General features: G+C 57.3%; 2 protein-coding genes across 4 annotated transcripts in view; both read left to right on the top strand.

The window, feature by feature from the left end:
* LOC132578050 (arf-GAP with GTPase, ANK repeat and PH domain-containing protein 3-like) overlaps window positions 1-12053 on the top strand; it is a 403463-nt gene that overhangs the window by 134880 nt on the left and 256530 nt on the right. The window lies entirely within an intron of this gene.
* The window catches only part of KCNH2 (potassium voltage-gated channel subfamily H member 2), an 82682-nt gene that overhangs the window by 48359 nt on the left and 22270 nt on the right, over window positions 1-12053 (top strand). Inside the window, exon 5 of the mRNA XM_060247970.1 lies at window positions 608-822. Coding sequence (XP_060103953.1) covers window positions 608-822 — 215 coding nt within the window. The remainder of the gene's footprint in view (window positions 1-607; window positions 823-12053) is intronic.

Genomic DNA, 12053 nt, shown 5'->3' with positions numbered 1-12053 from the left:
GGCCATTCCAGCAGGTGCAAGTGGAGGAGTGGGGAATCAAACCCAGTTCTCCCAGATAAGAGTCCATGCACTTAACCACTACACCCAACTAGCTCTCTATTAGAGCTCTGGCTGACCTCAGACCATTCCAGCAGCTGCAAGTGGAGGAGTGGGGGAATCAAACCTGGTTCTCCCAGATAGTGGTGAAGTTCTCACACTTCACCACTACACCAAACTGGCTCTCTATTAGAGCTCTGGCTGACACAAGGCCATTCCAGCAGCTGAATGTGGAGGAGTGGGGAATCAAGCCCGGTTCTCCCAGATAAGAGTCACCTCAACCTCTACACCAAACTGGCTCTCACAGTGTCGTGCGTGAAGAAAGCTAGTAGCATTAAAGTTGTGAGCAAGTCTACATCTGACTATCACATACATTAGTTTTTTAGATGGTTACTTCCATAACCTTGTAAAAATCTCAGAATAAATTCTTTTAAATTATATTTAAAATATATTTTAAGCATAAGTGCCTGCGACTCCTTTGGGTGGTGAAATGCAGGGTATAAAAGCCGACTCTCTTTCTTCTTCCTCTTCTTCCTCTTCCGGCTGGTGGCCTCTCTCTGCTTCTGGGCAGGTGGCGTGAACCAGGCCCGCAGCCACCTGCTGAACTCCACCTCCGACTCGGACCTCATGCGCTACCGGGCCATCAGCAAGATCCCCCAGATTACCCTCAACTTTGTGGACTTCAAGGCGGAGGCCTTCCTCAGCGCCCAGCCCAGCGAGAAGGAGATCATCGCCCCCAGCAAGATCAAGGACCGCACCCACCACGTCACCGAGAAGGTCACGCAGGTGGGAGCCGGCAGAAGCTGGGGGCGGGCGGGAGAATGGAGGGTCTGAGCAAGAGAGGGGGTTGGAGGCAGGGGCTGAATGCAGCATCTCTTGAGGTGGCTGGAGGGGAGAAGAAGTGGGGAGGCTCCCTTTCATGCTCTGGGGCAACTGTGGGCCAGGAGATTCCTGGAGACTTGTGGGGGGGAGGGGGGAGAAGGTGCCAGAGAGTCCACCCTGCAAAGCAGCCACGTAATCCCTGTCTGGAGATTCACCACCGGGGATCACAGTTCCTGGTGGAGGAAATCCAGACCAACAAGCGCTGTGATATGCTGGCTCATGCACTGAGTCAGAAAATGTCAAGGACCATACAGTTCTGTTGTCACATTATAAAGAAGTGCAGCCTTACAATACTACAAAGCAAAATCCATCCGAACACTTGGACATGGGCTCCTTCCGTCCAAAGTCTTCCCCAGGAGTATTCCGATTTCTCAGCCTCTCGTTGTTGCAATTCCATGTTGATGCTGGGAGTCAGTCAGCCAGGCCTCCTCTAGCCAGAGGCAGAAGGCTTCGGAGGTCGGCTTGCAAAATGCTCTTGGCAACCTCTGCATTTCCTTTGAAACTATCATCCTGGAATAAACCATGGTAATTATAATGAGACACAACACAAAGCTGAATGGAGGTGGGGAATTTACTATTATTGTTATTATTAAACCATTCAGTTTTATTAGGAACCCATCTCTCAGTGCCACTTAAAGGTTTATATTCGTGTGAGGACCCAGCCAGAGGCCTGAGTTTCTCTCTAGCCAGATGCAAAAACCTTCCGAAGTTGGCTGGCATGTTGTTCACTACAAAAAGCTGGAAAACTGACTGCTTAAAGAAAGCCATTCTCGGTCACTCACATAGTGAGAGCTATGGCTGCCCCAAGGTCATTCCAGCAGTTGCAAGTGGAGGAGTGGGGAATCAAACCTGGTTCTCCCAAATAAGAGTCTGCGCACTTAACCACTACACCAAACTGGCTATCTATTAGAGCTATGGCTGACCCAAGGCCATTCCAGCAGCTGCAAGTGGAGGAGTGGGGAATCAAACCCGGTCCTCCCAAATAAGAGTCCGTGGACTTAACCACTACACCCAACTAGCTCTCTTCCTCCTCTACTACAGACATCTTGTGAGGTGGGTGGGGCTGAGAGGGCTCTCCCAGAAGCTGCCCTTTCAAGGACAACCTCTGCCAGAGCTATGGCAGAACCAAGGCCATTCCAGCAGGTGCAAGTGGAGGAGTGGGGAATCAAACCCCATTCTCCCAGATAAGAGTCCACACACTTAACCACTACACCCAACTGGCTCTCTATTAGAGCTCTGGCTGACCCAAGGCCATTCCAAAAGCTGCAAGTGGAGGAGTGGGGAATCAAACCCGGTTCTCCCAGATAAGAGTCCGCGCACTTAACCACTACACCCAACTGGCTCTCTATTAGAGCTAAGGCTGACCCAAGGCAATTCCAAAAGCTGCAAGTGGAGGAGTGGGGAATCAAACACAGTTCTCCCAGATAAGAGTCCGCGCACTTAAGCACTACACCCAACTGGCTCTCTATTAGAACTCTGGCTAACCCAAGGCCATTCCAGCAGGTGCAAGTGGAGGAGTGGGGAATCAAACCCCATTCTCCCAGATAAGAGTCCGCGCACTTAACCACAACACCCAACTGGCTCTCTATTAGAGCTCTGGCTGACCCAAGGCCATTCCAGCAGATGCAAGTGGAGGAGTGGGGAATCAAACCCAGTTCTCCCAGATAAGAGTCCGCACACTTAACCACTACACCAAACTGGCTCTCTATTAGAGCTATGGCTGACCCAAGACCTTTCCAGCAAGTGCAAGGGGAGGAGTGGGGAATCAAACCCGGTCCTCCCAGATAAGAGTCCGCACACTTAACCACTACACCAAACTGGCTCTCTATTAGAGCTATGGCTGACCCAAGACCTTTCCAGCAGGTGCAAGTGGAGGAGTGGGGAATCAAACCCGATTCTCCCAGATAAGAGTCCGCACACTTAACCACTACACCACTTGGGTGCATTTTCCAGAGACAAACTAGGCTCTGTTTCTTGCATACTGCTAAATAACTGCAGAACCAGCCCGCTGAATGAAATATGAATGTAGCACTTAGAATATTTTGAAATCAGGCCAGAAGCGTATTCCTTCCCAGAGGATCTCCTGGAACCCCAGTTTGGACTTCTTTATAATGTGTCAAAGGATTTGTGTGATTCCTGAATGTCGCCCCCTGGTGTGTCAGGCAGCATATTGCAGGGCCTGTCGGTCTGGCTTGCCCAGAGGGGGGATTCAGAGGGAGACAACCCAGGCTGATCGGGGAGGGGGGGCGGGGGGGAAGCAATTTGCCTTTGTAAAGGCAGCACAGGAGGCACTGCTGGGGGGGAGCAGTTGGGGGCAGGGCCGGACCTAGGGAGAGCAGAGGGGGGCGCTTCCCCGGCACCAACGGAGGGGGGCGCCAAATTGGGTATGGAGTCCATTGCATTCTATGGGACTATAAGATAGAATGGCTCATAAGGGGGCATCATTTTTTAATTTTGCCCCTCTTCAAAAACCTTTTCGTTCCGGTCCTGGTGGGGGGGCTTGTTTCCTGGGGCCCCTCCCCTTCATTCACTGCTGCCTCCCCCCCTCTTCCCTCCCTCCCTCTGGGGTTTGGCAGCTTCTTTGTTACTCCCATTACCAGAACCCTCCAGGAAGAAATGTGGGGCTGCCCTCACTCTTCCTGGCTGGTTCCTCTCTTTTGGGTCACAAAGGGTGGTATTTGGGCCTTAGGAGGGATTCCCTTCCCGCCTTCCCTCCGGGGTACAGCTTGGCTCACTCACTTGAAGCCAGACATTGGAGCCCCTGCTGCCCTGGCGTGAGGGAGAAGGGCAGACCACCACCTTCTCTGCTCCTGGCTCTGGATGGGGCTGGGGGCCCCACCTAGCCCAGGGGTGCCTCTGGGCCCTGCCTCTCCCAGTCCCAAGAAGCACAACTCCAAGGCACTCCCTGGGTGGCTGAGGGTCTCTGCCCTGGAGCTCCCTCCCAGCAGCCCTCTGGGGATGGGGATGGGAAGGTCATCTGCAGGCCCTGGGGGGGGGGGAGATGCTGCTGTGGGGCGGCCCCCTCCGGTGGTCCTGCTACAGTCCTGGGTAGGGAGCATTGCCCAGAGTGGGGGATGCAGAGAAGGGGTCTCGAGAGGCGGCAGGTCCTGGCCTGACTGAGGAGGGGGCACGAAAGAAATGCAGAAGTGCATGGTGAGTGGGGGGGGGGGGCTCCGCGCTCTTGCTGTGCATGAGCTGGCAGCAGCAGGGTGGGGGTGGGGGTGGGCTGTCCTTGGGACAGTGGCGGAGGCGGCTTGATGGGCCCATAACTCAAGGCTGGCTGGGGGGCAGGGCTCTGTCTGGAGGCATCCGCACAGCGACAGTCTCCAAACACACGCAGCCCCTCCCCCGTCATGCGCAGGCCCAGGGAGACCGCGCTGCAGTGGGGGGGGGCAGTCCAGCTAGGGATGGGGCACAAGGCAGGTTGTGTGTGGATCAGGCAGCCTCTCTGGAAAGACTGGGAGAGAAGAGGTGCACTGCAGTGTGTGGGGGGGGCTGCACCTGAGCCATGGCCCCTTCCTCTGCTGCAGGCGCCTGTTGCTTGAGCACCTGAGGCAGGACCCCCACCTCCTCCCTGGGGGGGGGGCATTGCTGGCCAGGGCAGGGGGGGAGGGGCGGGGCTGTCCCTGAGTAGCTTCCACTGCCGCCTCCTCTCTCCATGTGCGCCAGCCAGGCTCAGCCCCCCAGAGCCTCCCCCCGCCGGGCATCAGCATGCCTTGAGAGAGCCCCTGCCCTGGTGCCCACGCCCAGCATGTCCCAGGGCAGGAAGGACAGCCGCTGCGGGCAGCAGGAGGGGGCAGGCACTCGGGTGCGCTGTGCCATCCGCCTCTCCAGCCTGGTGGCCCAAGAGGTAGGGGGGCTGCTGTGGGGGTGGAGCTGGGCGGGCTCTGGGGCTCCACATGGGACCTGGACCCCTGAGAGGCATGGGGGACAGTGAGGGTGCTTTGTACATGCCCAGAGGCATCCCTTTTTGTGATCACTGTGTGTGTTGCTGGGCTGGACCACAGCAGGGGAAACTGTTTCTGAGCTTTAGTGAGACACGGAGGTTTCAGAGTCCTCTCAGACTTCGTGATGTGGCCCACAAAGGGACGTCCATCACAGAATGCCAGTTCTGTGTGCAGGGGGGGTCCTGACTCCCCCCCCTTCCCGCAGCATCTCCATTTGAATGACCCAGGCAGGAGGTGGTGGGGAAGACCACATCCTGAGCCCTGGGAGAGCGGCTGCCAGTCTGAGTGGACAAGGCTGACCACACGCCTGACTCTAGAGGAAGCAGATGCCCCCCTCCCCCCCATGGGAAATAATCTTGGTGCATCCAGCTCAGTAGATGGGGGGGGGGAGAGAATTCCTGGTGCTTTGGAGGCAGCCGGGGCAGTTGGCAGCCGGGTCTCTGCGCTCAGCCGCTCCAGCCGGGGGTGGGGGGGCAATTCCTCTGAGTGCTGCTCCTAAGTGGTGCCCTGGAGCCAGCGGGGGTGGGGGGACAATCCTGGGCAGAGAACTCCAAGGGCTGATTCTGCTTCTTCTCTCCTGGGGGGAGGGGGCTTGAATTTTCACTGGGGGGAGGGGGTATTTTTACATCATGTCCCTGTAACCAGTGACCAGGCAATGCATGAGGTGTTTTGGGGAGCAACTGGATGGGTTGACTGCCCCATTCTGCAACTGCTGGTGGTTCTGTTCAGATTTCTTCTGTCTTTAGAGTCCGGAGCAGGCAAAGCTTCCCCCCCCCCCCACGGCCTGCGGGTGGGTGGGGGCTGCCCAGGGCCAAATGCAGGCAGGTCTCTTCCGGGCTCCGGGGGGGGGGGGGGCTGAGGAACTGGCTCTGGTGTCCTCTGGGCTGCCCCCTGGCTTGGACTGCAGGCTCCAGGACAGAACAAATGTGTTTTCAGCCTATGAACCCTCCCCCCCATTCCAAGCATTGTGACTGTGTGCAGCTGCAAAGTTGGCCCAGGTAGGAAGGGAGGGCTCTGTAAGCGCAGAATATTTAAGGCCAAAGTAGGGCAGTGGTTGACCATCTCACAGCTCTGCTAGAATACCCCACCTGAAGGGACCGAGAGTGGGGCAGCCGCATGGGCAGCACTTCCTCTTGAGGTGGGGAGGACTGAGTGCCCCTGGGGAGGGAGCAGAGATTCTCTGGAACAAAGTCGGAGTCCAACCAACCAAAGGCACCTTTGAGACCAACCAAGTTGCATTCAGGGTGTGAGCTCTTGTGTGCAGCCACACCTCATCAGATACATGGAAGCAGCCAGGAATTGTCTCCTGGGGGAGCAGGGGCAGTTCAGTGCAGTGGAGCTTACTCCCGAGGAAACCTGCTAAGCAGATCAGGCTGTGGGAAGGGATGGAGAAGCTGCTCTTGTCTGGTTTTAATGGAGCAGACAGACATACTGTATGTCTCTTCCAGCACAGGGCTTCCAAACACACCTTCAACTTCACTTGGATTGTTCACAACTGTCACCTTCATTTAAATAATAAGACAGGCTTTTCTCCTCCTCTGCAGCCTCCCCAGGCAGCCCTTTAGAAACGCTAAGGGGCCGGTCATCCCCCAGGTAGTGCAGTTCCAGCCCAGCAACATTGCAGAAATGCTGGTGACCTCCCTGGCCGGACAGTGATGGTCAGTTCACAACACCCCCCCCCCTCTGTCTCTCCTGCTGCAGGCCAGCAGCTATGCGGTCAACAACAAAATCTCTGTGATATGAATAAGCTACCAATTTTTTTAATACTTTTAAAATATGTTTATATACTTTTGAAATATAAAACTGCTTCATACTTAATACGTCTAACACAAAAGTTCACACTGACAACCATAAAAAACAATTAAATCCTTATCAACAGAGCCCATAGTGATTAACTGATGCAGCAGACAAATAACTAGTTAATAATATAATAGACGCGTTTTGTGTTTCCCACTTCATCAGTATTACGATCTCTTCCACTTGTGCTGTATATTACAAGGGAGTCAGCCAGTCCTTTCATTAGAAGCATAGCAAAGCCTCCAGCTCCATCGCTGGCCACAAAACTCTTCATGCAAATTGGATACAAACCCTGAGGCTTCATAACATAAGAACATAAGAACATAAGAGAAGCCATGTTAGATCAGGCCAATGGCCCATCCAGTCCAACATTCTGTGTCACACAGCGGCCAAATATATAACAGGCCAGCCTGTTGGCAGAGAGAGGGAAGGGGGGGGGCGGGGGGGTTAGCTGCCAGGAAGCGCCAGCTGGGGTCAAGATGCCAAAGGAACTGGGCGATAAGCATAGCTGAGATTGGATTACAGCTGTTGGTAAGACTGTTAATAGCAGGGAATTACTGTTAACAAACAGGTGGGAGAACTAAGTTTGGGTCCAGTGGCACCAAGACCAAGCAAAGTTCAGTTCTGGGTATAAGTGAGAACTAAGAGACTTTGCATTTGTGTTGATGCACACTTCCACAGATATGAACATCTGAAGCTGCCTTCTACTGAATCAGACCCCCCTCGGTCCATCAAAGTCAGTCTTGTCTACTCAGACTGGCAGTGGCTCTCCAGGGTCTCAAGCTGAGGTTTTCCACGCCTACTTGCCTGGGCCCTTTTTAGTTGGAGATGCCGGGGATTGAACCTGGGACCTTCTGCTTCCCAAGCAGATGCTCGACCACTGATCTCCTAAAGCATTTCACATAGGTAGAGGGGAGGGGTTTATTTGCCAGGAACGACTATTTAGAGTCAAGAAGCAGAAATACAGCTGAGATTGGAATATTGCGGTTGGTAGGATCTATGAATAGCAGCAAATGAGCATACAGATAGAAAAAGAGTTAACAACAGATGTTAGTTTGAGTCCAGTGGCACCTTTAAAATTAACAAAGTTTAATTATGAGTACAAGAGAGAAGTGAGAGACTTAGCATGCATAGTGGGATAAGAACCCGGTATCTTTGTTAAGCCCTGGGGGTTCCATTGTCCTGAGTGTTGTAATAACTTGTAATTCAGCAATCTCCCATTCCAGTCTGTTTCTGAAATTCCTTTGTAGTAAAAAACGGTTGCTTAGAGCCCCATTGAGTGCCCTGTGAGGCTGAAATGTCCTCCTACAGGATTTTCGGTTTTGTGATTCTTGATGTCAGATTTGTGTCCATTTTTCCTTTGGTGTAGGGTTTGCTATGTGTAGATTGACAGCTGGGAATGGAAATGCTGGGCTAGGTCTCCCCACCCCCCGTGGGAGGCAAGGCAACTGGGCAGAGCCTCTCAGGGGCTTTGAACCTGGTGGACATTCTAGGCACTGCCTCTCACTGCTCTGTTTGCTTCTCACCTGTTGTGGGTGGGAGGCAGCTTGAGGGGGGCAACTGGGAGGATGGGGTGGGGGGTCAGCAGAGGCCTTGAGAGGAGGGGGATGGAGGTGGAGAACTTGGGAGGCTGGAGTGCCGAGCGCAGCTGGCCAGGCCAGGCCAAGGAGGGGCTGCCCGCCCCACCGTCCCCTCTGGTCAAATGGGGGGTGGGATTGGTGGGCCCACTTGGCCAGGCCTCTGGAACGCTCCTGCTGAAGCCTGGGTCTGTGTGGTGAGAGGGCACAGAAGGGGCACCACCAAGGAGGGCCCATGCCTAGGAGGCCTGGGGTGGGAGCTGAGGGGCCACCCTTCGAAGCCGTCACTCCCTCGGGGGGGGGGGGATGACAGTTCTGTTGTCTGAAGCTCAGCTGTGATTCTGAGAGCTCTCCAGGCCCCGCCTGGAGGTTGGCAACCCTGCATGCCAGCTCCCTCCCAAGGCAGCCTGTGTGTGGTTCCCCTGGGAAGAAGAGCCGCTCCCTCCCCCCTGCACTCCCACCCCCCTGCCAGACTTTCCCAAGTGCCAGCCCACTCCGGACCCCCCCACTTTCCAGCGAAGGCAGTGCTTTTGTCCCAGGCTGGCTAATTTTAGCCCTGGACCCGGCTGGGGTGTTCAGCTCCTTGGTAACCAGCCTGGCCCCTCCCTTGCACTAAACCTCCCCCCCCCCCACTGAAAATGGAAGGAGAGGGTAGAGAAGGTGTTGCCAATTCTTAAAGGGGCAGCCCAGTCTTGTGCGAAGACCCCCATCCGCCCCGGTGCATCAGCCTAGCCCAGCCAAAAGGGGGGGGGCAATGGGGCTGGCGTTTCCTGAGGGTCTCAGACCCCTTCCAGGCCAGGAAGAAGGAGCAAGAGGCCCGTGTTGCAGCTCGGCTCGCGCTGCGGTTTGTTGAATGGAGAGCACTTGTTGTCTGCATGGCTGTGAAACGTCCTGCACAATTCCTCTTTGCCGCAACAAGGGGTGGCTGGCTCTGGGTCCCGCTTTGTTGCTGGAGCTGATGCTGGGAGAGAGGAGATTGCCCAAAGCCTGTGGCAGAGGCTGACCTTGAAATCCATGGCCTCCCCACCAACGCTCTGGAGTAAATTGGCTTCTTGGGCCCGTGTGGCTTAGGGGCTGGGCTAGGCTCAGAACCAACTAATCTGGTCAAGTGGCGTGTGGATGGAGTGTCCAGGGATTTCCCCCAACTGGCCAGTGGCCTTTGTTCCTTGGCCGGAGTCCTTCAGAGCTGGGTGCTCCCCTGGTCCGTCTGTGGCAGGGGCACTGAGCGGGGCTGGACTAGATGGCCTCTGAGCCTCATGAGCTCTGCCCAGATGTGGCCTCCCCCTCTCACGCCGGCTGGCCTGCATGACCAGAATAGTGAGGACGGAGCAGTGAGAGAGTGTGCCCTGCCCTTTGGCAGCGTCTCGTATGTTGGCAAGGCTGCCTGGGAGGGTGGGTGCCCCTTGCATGCCCAGGCTGCTCTGGGCCAGGTGGCAGGCGAAAGGGTTAACGGGGGGGGGGGGAGGCTGGCCCTGCAGGCTCCTTTTGTGGCTGCTCTGAGAGCAGGGCAGGCTGGGTAAAATTTCCGCCCCAATAACTCTCCCGCCTGCCTGCTTGGCTCGCCTGCCTCCCCCTTCCTCTTTCAGTCGCTGCCACTCTCGTCGCCGTTCTGCTGCCCGGGCGCTCTCCCTTGCCCCCCTCCAGCAGGGGGTGCTCTGCTTGGGGACCAGCCGGAGCATGGCCGGAGCACTGAGCAGCACGGACCGCCTGGCCCCCTGCCCGCCAGATGCCCCCAGGGCCTGTCCCCGCGGGTGAGGGCTGTGTGCGTGGAGGATGCTGGCCTCCCTCCTGCAGCTGCTTCAGGACTTCTCCAGGCCCCCGGCAGCTGCACCCCAGCCCAGAGCGCTCCCCATGCCTGGCGTCTCCCTGCGGGGTGCCTGCTTGTGCCTGGAGAACGATGCCCGCGGCAGGAGCCGGGCCAGGACGCGGCACAGCAAGGAAGAGAAGGTACCTGCCCAGGGGGTGGGGGCTGTGGGGCTCGGCTCTCCTGCACTCCCTCTTCCTGGGCCTGAGGGGGGCCTGGGATGCTCGGCCTTCGGGGCTGTCTGTGGGGCAGAGGGACGTGTCTACTTGTTACTGCACTGGGGGAGGGCGGCTGGGGCTTAACCCTGGAGGCAGGTTCTGGGGTGCCCCCCCCCCCAGTCCTGGCTCTGTGCTGCACTCTGGGGGTTTTGGTGAGTGGCTGCTCTCTTGTGCAGTGGGGGGGGGGCTGAAGGCAACAGCTCTCAGCCCTCCATGTGGGTGGGTGCTGGAAAGGAAAAGGGGATCGGGGTGCAAGACCAGACTGAGCGCCCCTGAGTCCTGTGGGGGTAGGGGGCAAACATGCCCCTTCCTCAGCTGTTCTGGAGTCCTTTCCTGCCAGGCCCAATCCTGGTGCCTAATAGGGGACCAGCCCCTTCAGGGGGGTGGGGTGGGGGCCCCCCGTCTGTCTGGAGGTCTTGCCTGCCAGTCTGCAGCTTCCTAGTGACGTGGCAAAGGCACTCTGCTTATGCTCAGAAGCCCCCCCCCACGTGATGATGTTGTGGCACCTCCTGGTTGGCTGGGCTGTGCTTGGGTGGGTGGGAGGGAGGGGGTCACGCTCCCGCTGGGCACTGCATGCGTCAGCCGTGTGGGCTCTGTGCCCGATCGATCCAGCAGCATGGGGCTGGCAGGGCAGGCTCCACTGTGGCCTGGCGTCATGGCAGGAGGATGAAGAAGGGCCCAGGCTGCTAATCCAGGAGGGGGAGGATGGCTGAGGAATGTGCTAGTGGGATTGCACTCTGTGTGTGCTCACAGGCACGCTGGTTGGTGTGGTTGACTGCGATGGGGCCTCAGAGGCAGACTTTTTGGAAGGTCTTCCACGGCAGAGAGCTTGCTGGGTGGGCTGCACCTGCCTCAAAACCAGCCTGTTTTTGCCCCCCCCCCCCGGGGAACTTTCAGGGTGGAGGGAAAGGCCCAGAAGGGAGCTCCGGTTTCAGCCTCCGTCCCCTTGCATGGGGGTCCTCGTCTGCCCAAGGCCTGTGATTACTGCTGCGAGGGCCATTCCCAGAACTCCCCCTGCTGGTGGTGGGCTCAAGGGGCTGGGGGCGCTCAGCTTCCTTCCGCAGCCAGAAGACTCCAGCAGAGCTAGAGGCTGTGAGGCACAGGCCGGGACTTTGGGCGCCTGCTCTGTGGCTGGGGGGGAGCAGTTCTGCCATGGGGCCCGTGACCTCCTGGACCTCGTGGCCAGCCAGGCAGGCTATGCCTCAGAGGGGGGAGGCCTTTTAGCCTGGGGGTGGGGGGTTATGGTCAGTGTCCCCCTCAGCTGAGTGAGTGTGAGCTAGCTGACAGATTTTTAGCCTCCAGCTCACACATTTTGTCTTAGCTCGGGAAGGAGGACCCCAGAGCACAATAATTCATGCTGGAGCTCACAGCTGTAGTGCCAGTAGAATTTTTGCTCACCAGACTCTACAGCTGAGAGGGAAGATTGGTGGTGATGTCAGGGGGCCTCTGGTGGTATATTCCTGGGCCCTGACCTGTGGGACTCCCTGCAGAAGTGAGTCAGTCTCTGCTGTGGTGGGCACAGCCTCCTCCCCACGTCAGGGGCTGGCAGCAGCCGTGCCCCCTGCCTTGGAGCCCCTGGGGGGAGATGGGCCCTTGCAGCACCCCTCTCCCCCTTCTGGGGGGGGGGGGGTTGTCGGGATTGTGAGCATCGAGCAGCCTGGCTGTGTTGCATTTGCTGGGAGGGGCAGGAGACAGGGCCAGGCCGCATGGAGCCTTTGCTCTGCCCTGGTTTTCTGCCCCTGCCTTGCGGCGCATGAGCGACAGGCCTGCAGGATTGCGGCCCTGCTGGGGT

The sequence above is a fragment of the Heteronotia binoei genome, chromosome 10, assembly GCF_032191835.1.
Source record: "Heteronotia binoei isolate CCM8104 ecotype False Entrance Well chromosome 10, APGP_CSIRO_Hbin_v1, whole genome shotgun sequence".
In the NCBI taxonomy this organism is placed as follows: Eukaryota; Metazoa; Chordata; class Lepidosauria; order Squamata; family Gekkonidae; genus Heteronotia; species Heteronotia binoei.
This window is presented reverse-complemented; position numbering and strand designations above follow the sequence as displayed.